At 37.4% G+C, this 23,950-nt stretch overlaps 1 protein-coding gene across 2 annotated transcripts in view; it reads left to right on the top strand.

Moving 5' to 3' along the window:
- The window catches only part of CPT1A (carnitine palmitoyltransferase 1A), a 44,456-nt gene that overhangs the window by 13,492 nt on the left and 7,014 nt on the right, over positions 1 to 23,950 (top strand). The window contains exons 5-18 of one of the 2 annotated variants that reach the window (XM_074917994.1): positions 103 to 242; positions 638 to 809; positions 4,021 to 4,122; positions 4,820 to 4,957; positions 5,801 to 5,878; positions 6,606 to 6,713; positions 7,655 to 7,742; positions 11,819 to 12,014; positions 13,128 to 13,316; positions 14,327 to 14,432; positions 16,228 to 16,344; positions 17,223 to 17,387; positions 18,606 to 18,740; positions 22,969 to 23,121. In XM_074917994.1, coding sequence (XP_074774095.1) covers positions 103 to 242; positions 638 to 809; positions 4,021 to 4,122; positions 4,820 to 4,957; positions 5,801 to 5,878; positions 6,606 to 6,713; positions 7,655 to 7,742; positions 11,819 to 12,014; positions 13,128 to 13,316; positions 14,327 to 14,432; positions 16,228 to 16,344; positions 17,223 to 17,387; positions 18,606 to 18,740; positions 22,969 to 23,121 — 1,887 coding nt within the window. Of the gene's footprint in view, positions 1 to 102; positions 243 to 637; positions 810 to 4,020; positions 4,123 to 4,819; positions 4,958 to 5,800; positions 5,879 to 6,605; positions 6,714 to 7,654; positions 7,743 to 11,818; positions 12,015 to 13,127; positions 13,317 to 14,326; positions 14,433 to 16,227; positions 16,345 to 17,222; positions 17,388 to 18,605; positions 18,741 to 20,484; positions 20,533 to 22,968; positions 23,122 to 23,950 lie in introns of those variants that run through there. The other variant, XM_074917995.1, reaches the window with a different exon arrangement.

Here is a 23,950-nt window from a genome sequence, read left to right as displayed (position 1 = left end):
TTTCTTGTTTAAAACTAAACTGTGGATTTTTGTTTCTTTCCATGATAATATGAAGTCAACCACTTTGGTATGAAAAAATTATGTGAAGGCTTTTCTTTCCAGAATGGCATTATCACTGGCGTTTATCCTGCTAGCCCATCTAGCTGGCTTATCGTAGTTGTGGGTGTGATGTCAACAATGTATGCCAAAATTGATCCTTCTTTAGGAATAATAGCTAAAATCAACCGAACACTTGATACAACGTAAGTAGACTTAAAAGCTACTGTTCATCTCAAGGAAATCAGTTTTATATGTAACTACCCTTAAAGCTAATCCTGTTAAAGTTTTTGGACAGTATGTTTGTGGTAGAGTAAGTCCAATGAACAGATGTATGAGGGTATGAAATAGGTAGGTTGTTATACCAGTACTACTACATTGTTTTCTGAGTATTTGGGAAGCACATTTGGCAACTTCTGTGCCCTTTGATCTTGCTTCATGAGAGGGTGTTTGGAAAGGAGTTTATGAAAAAGGGCTAAACAGGCATGAAGCTTGTGCAATGCCTGCCTGTGGTACCATTAGACTTAGGTTTGCAATGTTAGGTTCTCTTTAGAAGTTAAACTGACATTAACTGACACGTGCTGGCTTCTGTTTTAAATAGCGGCTATATGTCAAACCAAACACAGAACATCGTGAGTGGAATACTTTTTGGCACAGGGCTTTGGGTTGCCCTTATTGTCACAATGCGCTACTCTCTAAAAATGCTGCTTTCCTATCATGGTTGGATGTTCACTGAACATGGCAAAGTTTCTGCAGGCACAAAGTTCTGGATGGTAAGGATATATTGTCTTTCTGTTTCATCTGAATTTCTATCTGATTTGTATTCAGAGTCCTAAAAGAAAATTTTGTAGGATTTTCCTTGCTTCTGTTTTCTGTGTCATGGGACAGGAGGCTGTTAGGCAGACGGTTCTACTAAGTAATGTCATTCTTCTGATGCTATAATTAAACTATTCAGGATGGCCTTGTAGAAGGAAGAATAAACACTTCAAGAACAACTTTTAAATTTGCCAACGCCTTGGAACTGTGTGACTCAACTACCTACTTTTTCCTCTATGCAAGTACAGGTTAAAGAACTTGGGCTGTAGCACCAAAGAATCTTGACCTCCCCAGAAAGTGCTACCCTAATTCTTTGTTGAAATGCTAGCATTTGCAGTCATCCATTCTAAAATTAACCTTATACTTGAAGAAAAGAATATTGAATGTCCTTTTAATGGATTTAGTGGTATGCCTCCAGAATGAGTTGGAGAAAAAGCATGAGGTAGGTAGCTTGTTATGCAGTTTTCACATAAGGATAAGATGAGTGATCTGGTTCCTCTTGATTATTGGGTACTTTGGAAGAGGATCCTTAAAGGATGTGGTAGGTGTAAAGTGAGGAAATGTACATACAGGTGCTCCAAGAGATGAAGTAGTTTTTTGTAACTTAGACTCGGTTCTTTCAACTCACTTTTGCCAGTATTGTTCTGGAAATAACTTAAGTGCGCTACTACAATAAAATCAGTCTAAGCAGCCTCAAAAGTTAACTGATGTGTGTTGGACTAACAACATGTCATGATTTTACTATGAACTATGTTTCAGAACAGGTATCCAGAATAGTATGCTAAAATAGAATATAATGTTCCTCTGTTACAAATGAAATTTCTAATTGATAGTTTCTCCTGGAAGCAGTATCAGGAGCCTCATGACTCGAATTTGTACAGTACAGGCTCTGAATGGTAAGGCTTTCTGTTAGTTGCTTGAAGCTGTAGCTGTCTGGGTTTTCAGCATGCCCTACCAGATAGATATTTTAAAGCTGTTAATACCGCCATATCAACCTTAAACAGTATGAACTGCAATGCTACTTACCGTGCTTTGTTGCATATTGTATTTATACATTTTTGTCTATTACATATGTTGCATATGTATTTTGGTGTGTGGTATGTATGTTTTGAAATGCAGAACACTCTAAAGGTGTATGCCCAACAGTGTCTCACCTATACTTAATATGAAGCTCTAATTTAATGCCTTATTCTTTCTTTAGCTAGTCCCAACAAAACGCTGGTTTCCCCAGTAGAACAATACCAACTACCTTAGCTTTCTAGATTTTTATTATCTTTTAATATTGTATAATTCTCGGGGGGGGTTCGTGTTGGGTTAGGCTTTTTTTTTCTTGGCTGTTTTTCATGCATGAAAAATGCTATAATGAATATACTGCCTTCTGTTCAAATAGTCATGCAGATCAAAAAACTGGGCTCTGATTTCAGTCACAGTACAAACTGATTTTCAGGCTAGTTGGAAGTCTGATGGCACTTTTAATAAACATATTTCATCTTCTGAAGTCAAATTTTCTGTACCAGGGTTAGGGAAAAAAATTCATCTATCAGTTGCAGTTTTAAAAAAAACAGGTAAAAAATAACAATGATCTGTGAACAGATGGAATGTATGCTAGAATGAGATTATTTGCTGTGTCTGCATATGAAATCGGATGTAATTAAGGATGTGTGTCTGTCAGATCACTAATAGTCTCAAACTATTACAAATTCTCTACTACAAATTTACTTGAGAGATAAATACTGTGAAATATGTTTGCTGGTTTTGTCAGTTGAGCAGGTACTCTCTGTCTGAAGATAATTTCAGCCTTTCCTGGTTTAAGAGTTCTGGAATAAAATTGTCTCTTGATTATGGAATTACATTTTCTTATGAAAAACAGCTTTTTTTTCTCACCTGGCTTCCAAGTTATCTTGTCATGAAGCACAATTAGACTCATTGGGCTGATTACTGTGGTTGCATCCATGTGTATCTGACAACTCTGAAAGAGATTCATTTGCAGGGAGGTCTCTGCTGGTAATACTCTGCAATTATTAATAGTTTTGTGCTACCTAAAATAACCTCCTTTAGCTGTGCTAATCAAGGAAATTGAGGGAGGTGGGTGGGGTGGAACTCTACATTTTAAAAAGTCGTTTTTTCAGTTTGTTGTGGGGAGATAAAAGGGAGAAGTTCTAGGAATCTAGTAGTGAAATTGCATCCTGTTTTCTTTTAGTCTATTGGTCTGTGTAGTATATTGGCCTTCAACAATAAAGGCTCCACTGGACTGTGGGTGTAATATTTGACCTTACTTTCATGCTGAAATAGGATGACAGTGTCAAAATCCTTTCATGTGTAGCGTAGAAGTTGCATGGTCTAGATTTAAGCCTAGTGCATGTCACAGCTGAGAAGCAGTCTTAGGAAAAAGTGCTGCTTCTGTCTTCAGTCTCCCATGGAAAACTGGGATGCTGTAATATCTGAAGCTAATATGGGAGCTGTCATCTCTGGCTTTTTTGTTTTGTGGTGGGTTTTTTTGTAACACAAGCACCGAGCATAACACTGGCACGCTTGCACAATTTGCAAATCATGCAGTAGACTGCCTGAGATAGACTCATGCTTGAAGGAACTCCCTGTAATATCAATACTACTACTGATATTGAGCTATACATTCAGAAAACATTAAACCATGATTCCAAAGCATAATTATTTTAAAAGTTGGCAATAGTTAACTAGGGTCCTTAGCCGAGCGATGGGCTTAATAATGATTCCTGTTTTGAAGCACAATACGGGTATTTTTGTAGCATCTACTATATAATAGAAGATCAACTGGTAGACTTGCTTTTTTTAATCTTTACAGAGGGAAATGCATGGAGAAAAGAAGTGCTAAGTAACTGTTTTCTGTTGAGATCAAGGTGTGCCATTCATAAACAATGTTGCCTAATGACCAGAAGATTGTCTGGGAAGTCAGGAATGACTATGACCATTTTTCTCTTCCATGGACATGTTGTTTAACCTTTAGGAAGTTAGTTTGTCAGTGCTAAATGACAAAGTTTCATTATTTGTGAACCAGTGATAAAAATGATAAATTTAGTACAGTACGATTTACCAGTGAGAAGAACTGTCAGTTACATTAGACTTTATTACTCTGTAACTTTTGTTTTGTTGAACCTAATAATTTGAGGTGTGTATTTTGTTTTTGTTCAGGCACTTGTAAAACTCTTCTCAGGACGTAAACCCATGTTATACAGTTTCCAGACATCTTTACCACGATTGCCAGTTCCGGCTGTTAAAGACACAGTCAATAGGGTGTGTATATTTATTAATTCATTTCTTCAGGAACAATTGAATTCATATTTAGATTCCCTTGTGGGGTTTTTTTGCCATCTATTATAAAAGTATTGCATGGTGGTATTAATACGGTGTAATGGTTTAAAACTTCTGCACAGAAATGAAAATAAAGTCTTTGACAAACCACTGAATCTGGTGACAGTTTGAAGCTGGCGTAATTCGTGCTGGATGTGATGTCTGTTGATGTAAGACTGTGCAACAAAGAGTGATTTCCAGGGTTTTTGGAACATACTGGTTTTGTTATCTTCCACAGCTTGAATATACAAATGTGTGGTTTATGACACAAAACCTTATAGCAAACTGTGTAAGTAGGACAGTATGTCACAGAAACTTGAAGGTTAGATTATTTTTTAGAGATGAAAAAAATATCTCTGCCTTATACTGAAGTAGTAGTATGTCTTCCCCTTTTGAGTGGAAAATATATCTTTGGAAAAGTAACCTCTTCCACTTGTGATCTGCTGACATGTCTGGAAAAATCCCATTTTTCTAGTTTGTAGGCAGGCACTTAGAGTGTATACTCTTATTTTAACAACACAGTATTTGCAATATTATGAATTGAGTCTGGATAAACTTTGTCTACTGGTCAAATGCTTTGTGTAGGAATGGTGAGAAGCTATGTATTAGTTACTATGCTGATTCTTTTCCTCTATTCTAGTATCTGGAATCAGTTAGGCCACTTATGGATGATGAAGAGTTCAGAAGAATGGAGGGTCTTGCCAAAGATTTTGCATTTAATTTGGGACCAAGGCTTCAGTGGTATTTGAAGCTAAAATCCTGGTGGGCCACAAACTATGTGAGTAGATAAATAGGAGGCTTAGTCGTTCAAGTGACATAACTTAATTTGTTCCCCATTGCAAAAATATTAAACAGTTTCAATTGCTTTCTTTCATATTTAAGAAAGAATGAAAGTTAAGCCAAAAAAGGCAAAGTACTTTGGAGATGCCTGATTTGCACAGAAATAATTTGTGTGATTTGGTAAACACACAGTGTAGTGAATGGAATTTGAAAGAGTGAATCCTCATTTTGTGTTGTTTGTTCTGGAGCAGGTGGTTTAGCTTTTGCTGTTACATTTGCTTTTGAGGTCTGTTTATCTGCTTATAAAGCTTAATAACAATGGGCCTGGCTACCCAGGTAGTTTAGAAGGGTGACTTAAGACAACTTTTTTTATATAGGGCATATGAAAGAGAAATAAAGAATTGTAACAATAAGTTATTGTTTTGGTGGTTGGTTTTTTACCAAAAAGAAAACCCAAACCCCAACATCATAGTGAGAACTGTAATAAAATTCCTTCATGATATATTATTAGCTGTGCCCAGTAGCCTAGGCTGGCCTGGCAAAGGCTGCAAAACATTCAGGAGATCTGATAAATTTTAAATATTATCTGGAGATGATGGCCTCTTCAGAAGCTTATCAGAGAGCTACAGTTGAATTTAATTGTCTTGCCCCTCTCTTGCTGTTTTGTCCAAAGTTTAACACAAACTAGGGTTTTTTTGTTTATCTTATGTAAGGTGGTGGTGGGGGGCAAGCTAGCAGTTTCCTTCCTGCTTCTGTATGGAATGTTGTGGAGTCATTAATAGAGAAGATATAAACTGTGGAAATTGAGATTTTACTGCTTTTGTTTTCCTTCCTGCTACAGGTTAGTGATTGGTGGGAAGAATATATCTACCTTAGAGGACGTGGGCCAATTATGGTTAATAGTAACTATTTTGCAATGGTAGGTAAATACTATAAACACCTTAGGTATGAAAGCAGTGCTGTAAAATTTCTGCCAGGTATCTTATTTTGTGTTGTGTTTCTGTTTAGAAATCCATATCCACTGAGTACATGACCTTTGTTTTTCTTTCTTCTAGTATAACCTACAGCCAATGTCTTCAAGTGCAGTGATATCTTAGTAATAAACTTACCACATCTGCCACTTGGGCAAGTTCATGTAGTAAACAGTCTTGTGCTTACTGCAACAAGCAGTCTTTCAAAAGCTCCATGTAAAACTTCATGGGTAACACAATTGGTGTTTTCAATTTCAAAAGCTCCATGTAAAACACATGAGTAACACACCCATAATCAGCAAGGTGTGTGCTCATATTTGCAGATGGGATATAAAATTGAAAAAGACCCTGAAATCAGAAGCAAAAAGAGGAAATATGGTAGTCCTGGATTTTAAGTTTTAAGTAGCATTGTCATTTCTACTGGGATGTTTAACAGCTATCATGTATGTTTTAGGCCTGATGCTGTTTGAGGTTCTGACTGTTGAAAAAATTTAAGTTTCAAGTCATCAGCTTACTGCACTAGTGTGCTTCATATGATTTAAAGCCTTTTCTATATAGACCAAAATAAACTCTAAGAACATGGATGAGAAGTACTATGAGTTTTGTGTTGTGTTTTTTGGGTTTTTTAAATGTAGTCTGGTAATCATTAACTTATGATTCTTATGTGCTTTACAGGACTTCCTTTATTTATCTCCCACAACCCTGCAGGCAGCTAGAGCTGGTAATGTTATCCATGCCATCCTGCGCTATCGGAAAAAACTGGACAGACAAGAAATCAAGCCAGTACGTATATCAGTTTAAATGACTTTTGATCTCTTTCTGTCACAGTCTGTAAGAAGTTGATCAGTTTTCAGAATGGGAGAAGAATGTCTTACTGTCAGAACTACCTGTAAGATGTAACTAAATTTGTGGTCCCAAACGTCTCGGTTATCACTTGAATTGCACATGGGCAGAAACTGCCAACAATGCAGGATTCTGTCATGTCACCTCACTGCAGTAATTGAAAGTAACGTATGTATTTGCCCAAAAGACAAATAGTCTTGTACTTGCGTATGTTAAGTGTTCCCTGTAACAGACGTTATTGGTATGTGCTAAGCATGTAATGGTACTTCTAAGCCACTGAAGAGTCTGTGGTACCATGTAGTGTGAGCACAAGGGGCAGCTGGGACAAAGGGCTGGACCTTGAGGCCAAGAGTGGGCCAGTGGCAGCCCAAGTATAGTTGATGATAAAATCATGTGTTGCACTAATTTCTAGGTAGCAAAGATAGGTGAGGTGAATCCCATTCTGAATTTGTTCTGTCCAGTGACTGTGTGTTGTAGTGAATAAATATTGTGGAAGTTACATGTAACTACAAATCTGAGGAATGTGAACTTTTGTTTCTACACAGACAGAAATAGCTTTAAAAGAAGAAATTGAGAGGTAGTGCATGCTGCATGTGTAAGTTTTGCATCTGGACTGGCCATTGAGAGCTCTTTGGATTTCAGATGCTAGCTAGCTTCAGTCATCCCTCCTGAAGGGTGAGCTTTTGGTAGGAGGGAAAAAATACAGCTATTGGAACGTCAGTGGAATCTTCCACATGTAGTTCAGACAGACATGAACAGAGTGGGGGCAAAATAAATCCTGAGTTGATGTACCTTAGTGTTCTACAGCCTGTTTTTTCTTTTCTTTTCAATTTGCTAATTGTATATGCAAAATTACATTTTAATGTACATTTGCGGCACAGATTCTTCTGATGGGCTCTACTGTTCCACTCTGCTCAGCTCAGTGGGAACGGATGTTTAATACCTCCCGTATCCCAGGAGAGGAATCAGGTAAGCAGGGCCAACCAAGCAGAATAAACATCTCAATGGAACTCAGTTTTGCGAGTATTTTCTGCTAAAATCTTGTTTTTTAAGATGAGGACCTGACAGACACAAGGACATACCAGTACTGTGTTTTGATACTCAGGAAGTAACAAATTGCTGTAGAGTGCATGGATGTTTTTCCTTTTAGGGTGATTCTGAAACTTCAGTATTTTTTCTCTTCCTTTGTTTAAATCAAAACCTAACTTTAAGAAACTGTTGTCTGCCCTGTGTTTTAAATTTATAAATAACCTTTAATTTCCCCCATTCTATTCTTTCAGTCTCCTTTGATAGCCATGTTTTTATCTTTGTGGGAGTTCTGTTCTTTTACCTCAACGGTTTTAAAATCTTTTGCTTGCTTGACTTTCCCTTTTTCATCTTGGCTTATGATTCTCAACAACATCCCAATGTGGTGTTCTCAGTATGAACACATATTTAATACTAGTTGCTTACCCAGCTTAGAGGCAGGTACGGTCTTAGTCCTGTCGAGGTTTTCAATGCCACTGTTACCTTGACCTTTTGTATGCACTGTAAGACATCAGCTAAGTGAAATCACCTCTAATGACTGTGTCTGAAACTTTCTCTGTAACACATAAAGAAAATATATACCCTGGGTTTTGTTAGTTCCTGCCCTGCCCTAACTCCCAGAAATGATCTGATTAGCATAAGCTCTGAGTAATTAGGTTTTCAGATTTTAATGTTGAATAGAGGGCCATACCTGTTGACTTACAGCAGGGTCATTTTCACCTGAGTCTGTTCCTGCAACTTCTGCTTGTTGTGGGAGACTGTATCTGTAGGTGACAGTTCATACACACTTTCTCACTGCAGGTGTACGTATGGTGTCATTGCACACATTCATTAACACTGCCTATAGACATAAAAGCATTTCACTTCAGTCAGTGGCAAATTTGATAAATTGTTTGTTGTTGTATCTCAACATAAAAATACCTAATTTTTTTTTGATGGTCAATACATCATCCATGATCTTGTGGCTGATTCTTCTCCATATGGAGCTATTATCCTAAAGGTAACGTATCCCTAAAGTTTCATCATGGGTTTCTCCCTAAGGTAGCCTGCAAAGATCTCCGTCAGCTTATCCTAAATTTTCCAGGCTCAAGATGGTTTTTATGTTCTTAATATTAAGTTGTGTTTTTTCCAGAGATTTGTCATGGTAAATGGAGGTAGATTGCATCTAGAAATACTAACATTTGTAGTCAACAGGTGGAAGAAAACATTGCTATTCATTTTCTTATTCCTTGAGAAGCAAACTAATAATTTCATATCAGATTTGAGTGGAGATTTCTGCTGTGCTTTCTACTAAACAGCTTAAGCTGTATCTACATTTCTCTGATCTGATTATATGCTGAAGAGCCTCTTAGAAGTGAGTTCACATGTTTATCCAACCCTGCATCACTGTGGCAGCATCAGAATGAAATACAGTATTTGGCAGAGCTATCCTGGCAGTCATAATCAGTGCAGAGGACAACCACTAGGAATTTGGAATGCAATTGATTAATCACCTTCATTGGGAATGTATATATGGGCTGATCACTTGAAAATAAGATCTATTTTTTAACTTTCTTTGAGATCTGTGACTCACTCTTACATTTCAAGCTGTCTTTGAGCATGTTAGTCCCACTTAACTACAGAATAAAGAACATAAAGACGTTCTGAGCAGACACAGGGATGTGCCCACTCTTCCCTGCTGGAGGCCTGACATTGGCTGTGCTGTATGAACTCGGATGAGGGTGCGAAGCAGCACTGGCTAGTGCGTAAAGCAGTGGGTGTATGTGTCAGATAAGGATTTTACTCTTAGTTCTGCTGCTGGCCTTTGGTAGATTATTGAGGAATTGTTTCCCAGCTATGCCTCAGCTTCCTTTATCTACAAAATGGAGAAAAACATACCCCTGATGTGATTACTCCCTGATCATGAACTAGTAGCTTCAGTGGACCTGCAAGTTTTAAAATACCTATTAGACAACTGTAGTATATGAGCTATTATTACTTATACTTCAAGTACTGAAAGTGCTAGCCTTGTCCCTTCCCTGTACTCAGTAAAATAAAAGGTATGAACTGCTTGTGTTTAGCTTTGGATCTGGTGTTCTTTTAGTCTGAAAAGTTTTCCACAAATGCATAGAAGTGGCCCATTCTAACTGTAACATCTGACTGAAGTACATCCTGTATATCTTCATGGTTGTTCTCAGTTTCTCCTGCCTGAAGTCTTTGAAGTCAAAGTAGTCAGCATCATAAAATTACCTTATTTTCCTCTGAAGCACTACATGGTTCCTGTTTTACTTTTCCATTGTTTCTATTTTTCTAAAGGAAAAACACCTTTTGTCATTCTGTGTGTGGATAAGTGAGTTATGAAGACACTTTTCTCAGATTCTCACAAATAGCTTGATTTCTTGCCCCCTGATTTCAGTTATCTGAAGTATTTTATGTATGTTAATTTCTAAAGGAGCAGCATATTTAAAAAAAAAACCCCAACTGTGACATGTCTTCATGTTAATTGATAGTAAAATCTTAATGAACATTGTATCCTGTCACTTGAGCAGTTGTTTAATCTTCATGTGTTTTAAAGAAAACATGCTATGGAGTGAACCACTTCTTTTAAGCAGGAGGAGCTTTTATGTCTTTCCATTCCTGTTTTTTAATAGGAAACCCATGCAGCATGTTACATTCATCTTTAGATGTATGTAAATGACTTCTTGGACTGGCAAGAAAAAGATTTTTTTTTTTCTCTATTACAGCAAATCTGTATTCCAGGTGCATAAATCTGTATTTAGGCCTGTAATTACAGTGTCTGAAAGGTGATTGTGAGCGACAACTGTTGTGAAGTCAGTTGTTGATCTAGATGACTAATGATCTTTTGCTGTTTACGCTCAAGAATTTGTCTTTTTTGTATGGACACTTCATGTATGTGATACAAATACTTGGGGTATCCGGACTCAGGTCGGGATTGTAGAAGGTTACCTCACTAGCCAATTTGCTTTGCTGCTGTTTTTCCCCCTCTGTGGCATTTCTCCTCAATTTACAACCATTGTATTAAAGTACTTGACAGTTGGAGTGATGCTTCTGCCAATCCTGGAACTTTTATTACAGGCATCCTATCTATGGCAGAAGTGCAAGGTGGATAGTCAAAGGCATGATTATCATAAAACTGCTCCCAATCAGTCGATGGAGCATACCTACCAAAACTTCATGGATAGCTAAGAGCACACCCAGAGTATATAACTCTTCCCTTGTACAGTGTTTCTCAGATCTCTCAGAATCATGGCTTCTAGGCTCAACCCTCATTTTTGGCATCAGCTTTCTTTATAATCTCAGTAACGGGTCTTCTCAGATTCATAGGAATAGAACAGTTCTTTGGGGTAGTGAAGGAATTCAATTAACTGTTTTCATCAATTGAGGGCTTTTCCTGACTGCTGTAGAAACCTTCATCTGTGGTTTGATACAATGCTTTCATGACTAATTTCAGACTTATCCCAATTAAGCCATTCAAATAATAGTGAGGAAAAGTTTATGCTTCCCTGACTTCCATAACACTGGACTTTTTAGCCATCAATGAAGTATTCACTCTGCATCTGCCAGGAGAAGAGTGAAGAGAAATCATGGTACTAAATTTGTCTCGTAAGACTCCCCGCAGATTGTACTGTGAGTTTTCTAGCACGTGAATGTAGATAATTTAAAAGTACCTTTCCTGAGACACATTTAGTGTATTCTTTTGCTGACTGCTTAATCAGACTACACTACTAGTGATCACTTTTCAGATACAGAAATTCAGGTTTATTTGCTTAGTATTGTCCTCCAGTGTGGACACTGGTGGTGCTATATATGCAAATTATTATCAACTTTGTGCATTTGACTGTTTCATGCAGGACTCTTTGTGCTGAAGTAACGGAGGGGAGTGGTTTATTCTGCATCATTACTTTGTTAAAATGAGCAATGGCTAACTGGTAGCGCATGCAGTAGGCATCTGATGTTACTTGGTGTATCAGTGTTTTGTGACTTCAGCTTTGTTTTCACATAAATGATTGCAATTCCAGATACTCTGCAGCATGTGAAGGACAGCAAACACATTATTGTGTATCATAAAGGCCGTTACTTCAAAGTGTGGCTGTACCACGATGGTAGATTGTTGAAACCCCGAGAAATTGAACAGCAGATGCAAAGAATTCTTGATGATGATTCAGAGCCTCAGGCTGGTGAAGAGAAACTAGCAGCTCTTACTGCAGGAGATAGGTATGGCAGTTATTTTTAAAATTAATTTTAATATTTAGAAATAGTTGCATAACATACTAATTGTATATGGGCTTTGGAATTTTAAAGTGTTTTGCCGTCAGCTGATTATACCTTGATCACTGATTTTGTATATTGCTGACATGTAACAGCCTTTCAGTTGTTTGTAACTACACAGAGTTAAAAGCAATTCTGCAGTGGGAAGCCTGTACACAAATTCCTTGTACTTAGCTGGAGAAGTTTGCTTTAATTGTGGTTATCAAAAGAGTGGTAATTGGAAGCTTTACAGCATTACACATATTGAACTACTTGAGTTTTATATCTACTCTGGGGTTCACTGGCATTTTAAAGAATATCTTAAAAATTAAGATTGTCAATCTGTGAATTTAGTAACTTACTCCATATTCCTATGCCTACTAAATAAAGCAGTAGGTACTCAGTTGGTTCTAGGTGAAAAATCATTGAATTAAATTAAATTGTGACAAACTTAGTTCAATCTATCTAGCTGTTTCTGGATAAGGGAGAGAAAGAGCTGTGAATTGTAATATACTTTCTTACTACGAGTTCTTCCTTTTTTTCACTTTCTGCTTTAAAACAAACTGCAATATTTTTTTCTTCGGGAAAATCACATATATTTATAAATAAATGTGGCTCAACTGTACACATTGTTCAGGACTTTTTAACTTCAAATCTGTTTCAGGCATTTACCACAGAACTTTTCATTGACAATTGTCCAGACTCTTTGGTTTAGGTGTTACAGGAATAGATATTAATATCTGTTGATTGTTTTCATTATTACTGCTATTTTCTTCTTCCATATAATAGATGTTTTCTTGAGTTATAAACACAGATGATCTATGCTATAAGTATTGCATGCTACAGAAATATTGGATTTCTGAGAATTAAACTTTGTACATGTGATGATAAATTGAATCAGTTCTGAAAATACATCTACAATATAATCTTAAGAAATTTTCACTGTTAATATAGTTTAAATGCAATGAGAATAGTTGCTTCAAATTTGATAAAAGGAGGAATGTCTCATAGTGATCTTAAGGGTGAAAAAATATCGACAAATTCATGTAATTCTGGCTGTAAACCAAATTCTTTTTGCAGAGTACCATGGGCTAAAGCTCGACAGGCTTATTTTAGCCGTGGAAAGAACAAACAGTCCTTAGATGCTATTGAAAAAGCAGCATTTTTTGTGACATTGGATGACATCGAGCAAGGGTACAGGAAAGAAGATCCAGTGGGGTCACTGGATGCATATGCAAAATCCTTAATACATGGCCGATGTTATGACAGGTACAGTATTGACTCTTCTGTTTTTTTAGAATTTCGCTAATTTGCATGGCTAATACATATGAATTAGTGACTTACAAGCTGATAAATTTAATAGAATCATAGAATGGTTTGGTCTAGAAGGGACCTTCAGAGATCATCTAGTCCACAAGCAGGGACATCTTTCACTAGATGGCATTGCTCAAAGCCCTGCCTAGCCTGACCTTGAACACTGTCAATGGTGGGGCATCAACAGCATCTCTGGGAAACTTGTCCCAGCGACTCTCCATCATCATCATCAAAGAAATTTCTCCCTTATGACAAATCTAAATCTACCCTCTTTCAATTTATAACCATTGCCCCTTGTCCTGTCACTGTAGGTTGTGGTAAAAAGTCTTTCTCAGTTTTTCTTAGAAGTCCCCTTTATATATTGAAAGGCTGCAAGAAGGTGTCCTAGAGCCTTCTCCAGACTGAATAACCACCACCCTCAGCCTTTCTTTATGGGAGAGCTGTTGCAGCCCTCTGGTCATTTTTGTGGCCTCCTCTGGATCCGCTCCAACAGATCCGTGTCTGTCCTGTGCTGGGGATCCCAGAGCCCCCACGGCACTGCAGGGGGGGCTCACGAGAGCAGCACAGGGGGTGAGAATGGCCTCCCCTCGGCCTGCTGGCCACGCTGCTGCATCTGCAGCCCAGGATACAGTTGGCTTTCTGGGCTGTGGCCGCATGTTGCCAGCTCATGCCCAATTTTTTGTCCACCAGTACCCCCAAGTCCTTCTCCCCAGGGCTGGTCAATCCCTTCATCCCCCAGCCCCTATTGATACTGGGGGTTGCCCCAACCCCCGTGCAGGACCTTGCACTTGCCTCTGCTGAACTTCATGAGACTCAAATTTATGTCTATTTATTTAAATAAAGTATTATTTAAAACAAAAGCCAAGAACTAGTGCATTTGAATGTGAATTTTTGAGGTTAAATTACAGTATAAAAATGCTATTGAAAGGTAGAAAACCATAAGGAAACTTTAATTTCTTTTGTAGGTGGTTTGATAAAACATTCACTCTTATTGTATTCAAAAATGGCAAAATGGGTCTGAATGCAGAGCACTCTTGGGCAGATGCTCCTATTGTTGGACACTTGTGGGAGGTAGGTGTTAAATACAAAGCTAATGCAGAAGATAATGTGATGTGGTCCATGCAATGGTCCTGAAGATCAGCAGTTCCTTTCAATCACTTGCATTCATGTTGCTGATGAGTGATTATGGGCCTGTGTCTACAGCAACTGTAGCATTAAAAAAAAAACAAACAACTTGCTTAAAATAAAAGGTTGCTGTCCCTTAAGGTCTCTATTGCATTTTAATGAGCATAGATGTCTTCATAGAAAAGTGACACAGCTCTTCATCTAACTTGTTTATAAGAGTCTAAATCAAGAGATTGTTGTCTTTTTGATACAGCATTGTGTTTTGTGTATGTATGTGCTCCTGAAGCACTTAAGCTTTCTTGTGCTATAAAAATCCAATGCTTGCTATCAAAATTTAAAGAAATGGTACAGAGTTTAACTTTTCCTCTAAGCCATTGTTTGAGCTGCAGATTGCTATGCTGTTTAAATTATGTCTTGTATTTGTTTGTAATGAATGGTATAAATGTATTTTTTTGTTAGGTCTGCTCATTGCGAGCTTAATTTATTACTTGAGATCGTATTTGATTTTTTTCTGCTTGAGGCTTACGCCCATGAACAGTTACATAACTTAGTCACTCAGAACTTTTTCATAAACGTTAGCTAATTCTGATTTCATTATGGATTTGTGCAGATGGGTCTCAGGTCTGACTGATGCCCCAGGTGATTTCCTAATTTTATTATATGTGCGTTTCCATGTGTGTAAGAACAAAAAATCCTCATTGTATTCTCTAAATCAGGGAAGAAAGGTGGCCAGACTGATTCAAGATTGACTTGACAGTGCAGCTTAGACTAGCTTAATGAAAAAGAGTTACTTTGTTTTCTTTTAATGAAGGATGTTACATGCTTTAGTTCATATCTCTCTACTTACTATTAATTGGTTAATTTTCTGGTAAAATGAATAAAATGAGCTAAGTAAGATTTCATCTCCTAAGAAATTATGTTGTTAGCATTTATAGACTGTCTATTTTTAGAATAGAATGGGTTAAGCTTTATTTCATAATTGGCATGTTCTGACCACTAATTAAGAAAATTAGAGTGGATTAGAAATACGTATGTAGAACATGCAATAGATTTGTCAAGCTTTTTCTTTCCATATTGAGCAGATACAAATCTTTTTTTTTTTTTTTTTTTTTTTTTACACGTTGAAGATGTTTGAAATCTTCTAAGACGGAGCTTTTTTGTCTGTTCAAGTTGTGTTGTTCATCATATTGTTCATTCTGCTTCCCCACCCAAGAGCTTTGGTGCACATATGAAATAAACCTCAATTTTGAGTGCGATGCAAATCAAAAAGGATTAAATTCTTGCAGGGATATGCACCTACTCTGAAATAAACTGTTTCTTGATGAACAAGTTTTGACAGATAACAAACTTGCAGAAGTTCTCTAGAACCTAAACTGAACAAAGATTGAGGAATCTAAGCCTCTAAGACTGACTTTTTATTATGGCTAGTAATTTTGAGGTGGGTTTTTAACGGAAACATTTTGATTAATTCAGTAGCATCTAATAATGTGCCAGTGTTTTTTGGATGTTGAATAGGTGTGCATATCTGGTATTCTTCCCACTCAGAACACAAGTGAAAAATGTGTTAAAAGAAGAGGTAAAGCAGAGGGCTTTACTGCAGCTACTTTCAATATTTGGAAATGTATTGTATATTATATTTCACTATGTACTGAAAATGGATTATATTGATTTCACAGTTAAATCCTAATTCCACAGCAATATGTAATATGTTGTAATTCTGAAGAAGTATCATTCTTTGCAGAATGTAATGGCAACTGAATATCTTGAACTGGGCTATTCAGAAGATGGGCATTGCAAAGGAGATACCAATCAAAATATTCCTATTCCTACCAAACTGCAGTGGGAAATTCCGGAAGAAGTAAGTACAGAACAGCTAGTGGTTTGAGAAAGAAACCTTTCTTTTCCTGAGCAGTCAGATAACTTAATTACTGATAACCCTATAAATCAGCTTTAAATTCCTTTGACTCCTGTTAAATGTCTTTTTCATGTGTGGATATTACTCAGTTGACTTAAGATATCACAGGGTTTTAATATCACTCTTAAAAAATTCTAGCCAAGAAATGCCAACTTTTTACTAGAAACTTTACTAGAAACTAGGTTGCAACATGTCAAAAATAAGTGGCCACCTATTTTAAATTGTGTTAAAATGAAGTTTAAGTTGCTGAGGTTTCATTACTGTTGTCATAACAAATGCAATTATTTAACAGTTCCTTGAGATTAGCTGTTCTTTTTTGTGTTCAAAATTCTGTATACGTGTTGAGTAAGGTTTGATATTTTTTTTTAAATTTTTTTTTTTACCTGAGTTCAAGACAAACTGTCACCACCTATTTGGATTTTAATTTTGAATAAAAAGGTAATGGTTGGTGATATGTTTAAGTATGTCTGGCAGATTGGAAGCCACACAACTATTGCCATAGTGTCTCTGTGGATCATTCTCTTATGTTCTAGTGATCTGAACAGTCTTAATGCTGGTATTTTTTAAAGTGTAATTTTTGGACTCCAGATATGTATTGGTTTAAAACTTTTTTATTAGCTTTTTGAATTTTAACTTTCCTGCAAAGCTAGCTTCTCCTCTTTCCTCAAAGGGAGATTATTTAAGTGACGTTCCTGGCATGCATAAAGGCAGCACTTCTTATTTATCAATTAAAAATACTTGCACTTTTTGAACAGTTCTCTCAAATGCCATCAAATGCACTCGTATGAGCATATGTGAATATAAGTATTTATTTATTTTAGTGTCAAGAAGTGATTGAGAAGTCTCTGAGCACTGCCATAGCTCTGGCAGATGATGTGGACTTCCATTCATTTTCCTTTGATGCTTTTGGGAAGGGACTAATAAAGAAAGCAAAAACCAGCCCTGATGCCTTTATACAACTTGCCCTGCAGCTTGCTCACTATCGGGTAAGAACAGACTGTTTCTGGCTTATAGAATCTCATTAATTTTAGTACAGCTTGTTTGTGATTAAAGCATGTGACTGTGTAAAGTACTTCAATCTTGCACTACTTGTGCAAGGTTATTAAAGACATTCAATGGAAAGTGGTACAAACACTAAACACCTTGATAGCTGGAAATTAATTGTCCAAAGGTTGATGTATTGACACTCATGCAAATTTTTTGAAAGAAGTAGATCTGAAACTTCTGATAGATGTGTTTATCATCTAAACCATGTTAAACTTATCTTTTGGTTTGGAATCACCCTTAGTTCAGTAGTCATGGACACTCGCTAGGAGGACTAACAGAAATGCCTGCCTGTGTTTTATTCTGGTAGTTCACCCTTTCAATAATGTGCTTTCAGAATACACCAGTGTACCAACATGCATGTTTTAAATTTTGCTTTCTAGTTGTCATTGTTGAGATACTGTTCTACTTTTTTTTTAAAAAAAAAGTAATTCCAAATGTTTTTTTCAAAGCATCCAGACTTCCTGACAGCTATCACCACTTACAGTCTTTCTGTAGGATAGCTACATGGCACATAGTTTTGACTACCTCTTATTTTGAATACCTACCCTCTTAATCTGAAACTGAACAGACTTTTACAGTCTATTCTGATGTATGATTTTTTAGACGGATACAATTGCTAGCGTGTTAGATAAACTTCTATCATTTAGCAACTTGTAATTTGTAGACTGGGCATATCTACAGGAAATACAGAAGCCACGCTTCCTGGGTTTTGCAGGCTGTTTTCAGTTCTCCCATTCTTGAAAATCTCCACACTGGTATGCATCTGCATGCTATTAAACTTTTAACTGAAAACACTTTCAAGGATGTTAAAGTTTTCTCAATTACGTACCACAGCTGTTTTAACTAGGAAGCCACTGAACTTCCAAATAGGTTTTTGATAGCCTTTAAATCAGCTTCTTTTTATAAACTGCAGAAGACTGAGTATAAAATGCACAGGGTAGTCCTTGCTGGTCTGGTTGTTCTATTGGCATTTATCAAAATGCTATTTTTGTCTTTATCTTTCGTTAAGACTGCTAATGGTGGGCTACTAAAAACAATGTTGAGTTTAATTTGTGGAGTGATTCATTATCTATCCTGTGTGCTTACCTTGAACTGTTGATTAAGAAAGAGGGGCTAAACCTGGCTAAACTTTAAGTTCTTGTTTTTCCCTTTTCAAGGACATGGGAAAATTTTCTTTAACATATGAAGCCTCTATGACACGCTTGTTCAGAGAAGGCAGGACTGAAACTGTCCGTTCCTGTACTGTTGAATCATGTAATTTTGTTCGAAGGATGGAAGACCCAACTGAAAGTGTAAGTTCATGGTGTTGTTGCCTTATACAATCCATAAGGGACATGAGTTATCACTAGATAACTTTGTGTAAGTTCCCAAATAATTTTTAAACAATTAGCGATGCCTTTGTTTTTTAGGCATGAAGTGCAGCATAAGGTAATTGTCCATGTTTTCTGTCAACATGGCAGAAATTCAAGGCTATACTGAAAGAGAATGGCAGTAACTTAGCCAAATATGACATTTTTTTACAGTTCCTGAGCTGCAGAAAACTGAGATAACTTGTGAATTTTTTGTGACTTGTAGAACTCAGATCTGTAAAATGAGTAACCCATACCAGTTAGGCTTTTCTTTCTGGTAGGGAGGCAAGTATTCACAAGAATTAAGTAGGTGCTCTTATATGTTGATTTCAGTGGGCTTTTTAATCTTTCTTGTGATCTTCTGATTAGCAAGCAAAGGAAGCATGGTCTGGGGGAAAACTTCTTGGCTTGGAAAACTTGGACAATACTGGTTAAAATGTTTGCTGTCAGAATGGAAGGGTGGAGAATGGTCGTCCTGAGGACTTGCTGTTCTTTAATCCACTGCTATTCCCAGTTTTCACAGATACAGTTGATGAAATAAATCATTATATTTGCAGGTTTTGCTAAGTTGAAGGAGATTGCCAGTTCTTTGGAGTCAATAAAAATTTGACATGAAAAAGAGGATTTTGTTGAATAGGAATGTACTCAAGATATTGCATCCAGGCTTGAATAACAGCTGCATCGGTAGAAGTTCTAATGAAAAAGATCTAGGACTATTATAATCGGTAACTGAACACTGACATAGCACGTTCAGTGCTGTCCCATTGGGAAAAATGGAGGCCTTATTTCAGTTATTTTTGCCCTTTATTTTTAGTAGTTACTTTTTTCTAAAGCATTAACTGGGGTGATGTGTCCAGTTTTGGACACCACGTTTGAGGTATGGATGGATTGGAGAGAGTGTAAAGGAGAGCAAGAAGGATGGTTAGAAACCTCTGAAGAGGATCTGTGAGGAGAGTTTGAACTTAATTATTCTTGCCTAGTCTAAAGAATAGAAAACATGAGGGAGCAAGGTTATGCTCAAGAAGATAAAAAGGGTGATGCAGAGATGATGGAAACAATCATGTCTCTGTCTCCAGAAGTAATGGAATTAAATTTTGGAAAGAAACACATTAGGAAAACATTTTCTGCTAGTGAGGATAATGAGTAAGGAGGGAAATACAGTGAGAAGCCTGAAACAGATTGCTTGGGAGGGTGGTTGTTTCACTTTGAAAATCTTTGAGCTACGTAATGGTCATTCAGAAAAGCAGTTGATCAGATCTTAAGGCAGACAAGTCTAAGGAAATGAACAGTTGAGGTTTGATTCTGTGAATAAATGTTACTGCAAGAAAATAGATGCCCAGAGAAAGAGAAAATTTTTTCTCCCTCCTCTTTCTGGAAGTTCTGTGTAGGTAAAAACCCCTGGATTTCTCAATGTGATGTGCTGTAGCTGGGATCAGACTGGTGGGAGTGTGGAAATCCAGTCACGTCAACATGTCATACATAACTGTATGACTGACTACCTGTGTATAGAAAGTCATTTTGACATAGTCCTAATGTCAGAATTAACTGCTATTACATCTATGCAGTTAACATCTGCATTTTTGTTAAAGGAATAAGGTAGCACCATACATGGCAAGATTGTATATATAGCAGACTTCATTCTGCTCACTTTTTTTTTGTAACTACTACAAATATGATTCTTTTTCAGACTTGTTGATTCATTACTGTCCTTCATCTGGAATGATCAGCCACAGAGCAGAGGCAATAATGCAATTTTTAGTTTTTATGTTATGAAGCTTGTATTATGTGTGTTTATATGTTGTTTTAAAAATAGTTGTCTGCCTTTACTGCTTGCTTCTAGTTTTCTCTGGGTTTTTCCTTGGAATTTTTCCTAAGTGCTTCTATCCTCCATAGATATCCACAAAGCTTTACTCCTGAATGCCAGTGGTAGGCATGCTTATCATGACTACAAACGATTTATTAGTTTCTCATGCTGGAGGCAAGCAGGCTGCTCATTGTGTCCCAAATAAGTGGTGTAAAGTGCAGTGATACTGGAGATAAAAAATGACAGGCTGTCATGTATGGAATGCAACACACTGAGTATTATAAAATCTTAACAGAATGGCTATCTAAGTGTTTTGAAGAGACACTTTCTTTCACCCTTGCAACATTTATACAGTATCCACAGAATCATAGAATATCTCAAGTTGGAAGGGATCCATAAGGGTGCCAACTCCCTGCTCCTCTCAGGACTACCTAAAACCAATACCATATGACTAACAGCATCATCCAGACACTTGAACTTAGACAGGCTTGGTGCCCTGACGACTTCCTTGGGGAGCCTGTTCCGGTGACCAACCACCCTCTCAGTGAAGAACCTTTTCCTAATGTTTGAACTTCCCCTGATGCAGCTTCATTCTATTTCCTCACATCCTGTCACTGGTCACCAGAGAGGAGATCAGCACCTCCCCCTCCACTGTCCCCCCTGAGGAAGTTGTAGACTGGGATGGGGTCAGTCCTCAGCCTTCTCTAAGCTGAACAAACCAAGTGACCACCTCTCTAGTCTATCCAGAGCTCTCTGTAAGGCCTTTTTACCCTTGAGGGAGTCCGCAGCTCCTCCTAGTTCAGTATCATCAGTAAACTTACTGTACATTCAACTCCTGTGTCCTAATCCTTCATAAAAATATCAAACAGCACTGGCCCTAAAACTGAGCCCCACTGGTGACTGGCTGCTAGCCTGATGTAACCCCATTTATTATAACTCTTTGAGCTGACCTATCAACCAGTTGTTCACCCTTATCTAGCTGTATGCTGGACATTTTGTCCAGAAGGATGCTATGAGGGACAGTTATCAAAAGACTTGCTAAAATCCAAAAAATCCCACATCTACTGGCTTCCTTTGGCCAGCTAGATGGGTGACCCTTGTCATAAAAGGAAATTTAGTTTAAATGGGACTTTCCCCTTCTGAACCTGTGTTGTCTGTGACCAGTGACTACACTGTCTCCCAAGTGTTTTTCAGTAACTCCCAGAGTAACCTTCTCTGTGATTTTTTTTTTTTTTTTTTTTTTTTTTTTTTAACAGGCACTGAATTGAGACTGACAAGCCTGTAATTACCAGGGTCTCCTTTCTTACCCTTCTTGAAAATTGGGACAACATTTTCTGATTTCCAGTTGATGGGGACCTCTCCAGATTCCCAAGACCATTGAAAAATAACAGAGAGTGGTCCTGAGATACCATCAGCCAGCTCATTTAGTTCCTTGGGATGAATCCCATGGGCCCCATAGACTTACGTGCCTCCAGCAGGAGCAGTAAGTCTCACACAAGTTCAGAGTCAGCTGAGAGTTTATCATCCCCCCAGTCACAATCTTCCAACACAGGGCTCCGGTGGTCCCAGGGCCCATCATTGGTGTTAAAGACAGAAGTGAAGAAGGCATTAAATGTCTCTGCTTTGTCTACGTCCCTATTTGTGAGGAACCCTTTTTGCTGTCCTCCATGGTACTGGCCAGCTTGAACTCTAATTGAGCTTTGGCTGCACACATTTCCTCCTTGCAGTGGTGAGCAGCACCTCTGTAGTCATCCCATGTCACCTGGCCTTGTTTCCAATGTTCATACACTTTTCCACCTAAATTCTAGAAGATGATCCCTGCTTGGTTGAGCCAGCCTTCTGCCCCGCTTGCTTGACTTATGACACTTTGGAATTGTCTGCTCCTGAGCTCTTAAGAGAAGGCTTTTAAAAAATGACCAGCATTGTGGACTCCTGGTATCTTGTTGTTGGTTTGCCTTCTAAAATGGACTGTTGCAGTTGCAGCTTTTCTTTAAATCATGTTGAGAATTGCACTGCTGTAACTTTTTAACTCGTGTCTCTAGAAACTAAATATACAATAATGTAGTAAACCTGAGTTGTAATCATGTTTTATTCTGGGGTTAGATCACGCTTAAAATACAGATTTGTTTTTGTTATATACTGTTTACAGCAGATCATAGTTGACACTTGCTAACTACAGAAACTGAATATGTGAGGCTGAAAAGCCAGAGGATTCTAGTACGTGGTGTTAGTTGCGTGCATTGTCTTGTACTTGACCCTTAAGTGCTCTAGGCTTGAGAGCCCTTGCTGTAACTGAGTTTCTGCACCTCCATCTTCAACCCAGTTCACTTAATGGATTTTTCTTCATCTTTTTTTTTTAATTGTTAGAATGAAATTAAGCTTAAATTCTTCCGGCTTGCTGCTGCCAAACATCAGCACTTATATCGTCTCGCCATGACTGGTTCTGGCATTGACCGCCATCTGTTCTGCCTTTACGTCGTGTCCAAGTACCTTGCTGTAGACTCTCCTTTCCTTAAGGAAGTAGGTGTCTTTTATTTATAACTATTGATTACAGTAAATAATCTTTTGTTTACTTAGTGTTTTCTGGTATCTGCTTACATACTTGTAGAACTCTGGTTCTCCTAAGAAAAAAAAAGTGAGAGTTTAGCTAGCATAATTTAACATCTGCTGCTAGATTACAAGTTTCGTTTTGCTTTATGTACACACTTATTAAGGGACCTGTAGTAATGCTTTCTGTGAGCTTCATAATATAATACATGTTAAGGATTGCAAGGAAGATAGAGTCAGTATTACAAAAAAAAATACTGGTTGCTTGTGGCTTTTGCATAGTTTCAAAGCAGCACAACAGAGACTCTGTGTTTTGTCTCAATGTTCTTTTGGAATTGTGACAAAATCACTTTAAGGTACTGTGAGTTAAAGGAGCTGTATATTGCGATTTATGGGTTTTAATGCACAATATTAATGTCACTGTTTATTACTGTGACAAATGATTTATTATTTAAACTAGATTTTAAGGTTGGGTTTTATAAAAGTAATTATATTGCACTTGTTCATTTGTTCTGATTAATAAAAAAATATGTTCCAGCTTGCCTTCAAATTAAGCCACTCACATTTGTCTGCTTGCCCTCCTAAATGTGAGTAGTGGCTAAGTCAAGAATAAAATAACTTTTTACAGCTTCTGTGGACTTTCAAGATACATGTGTATTGTTAGAGATTTTAGAAGCTTCTAGCCTGAGGTGGTATCTTAGCAGGATTTGAATATGGCCATTAATGATCTAACTGTTAACAAGACCTATTATGCAGAATTTACCAGGCTGTAGACCGGACTAATCTATTTTGAAATAGCACT

This window comes from Athene noctua, chromosome 14 (genome assembly GCF_965140245.1).
Source record: "Athene noctua chromosome 14, bAthNoc1.hap1.1, whole genome shotgun sequence".
Taxonomy (NCBI): domain Eukaryota; kingdom Metazoa; phylum Chordata; class Aves; order Strigiformes; family Strigidae; genus Athene; species Athene noctua.
This window is presented reverse-complemented; position numbering and strand designations above follow the sequence as displayed.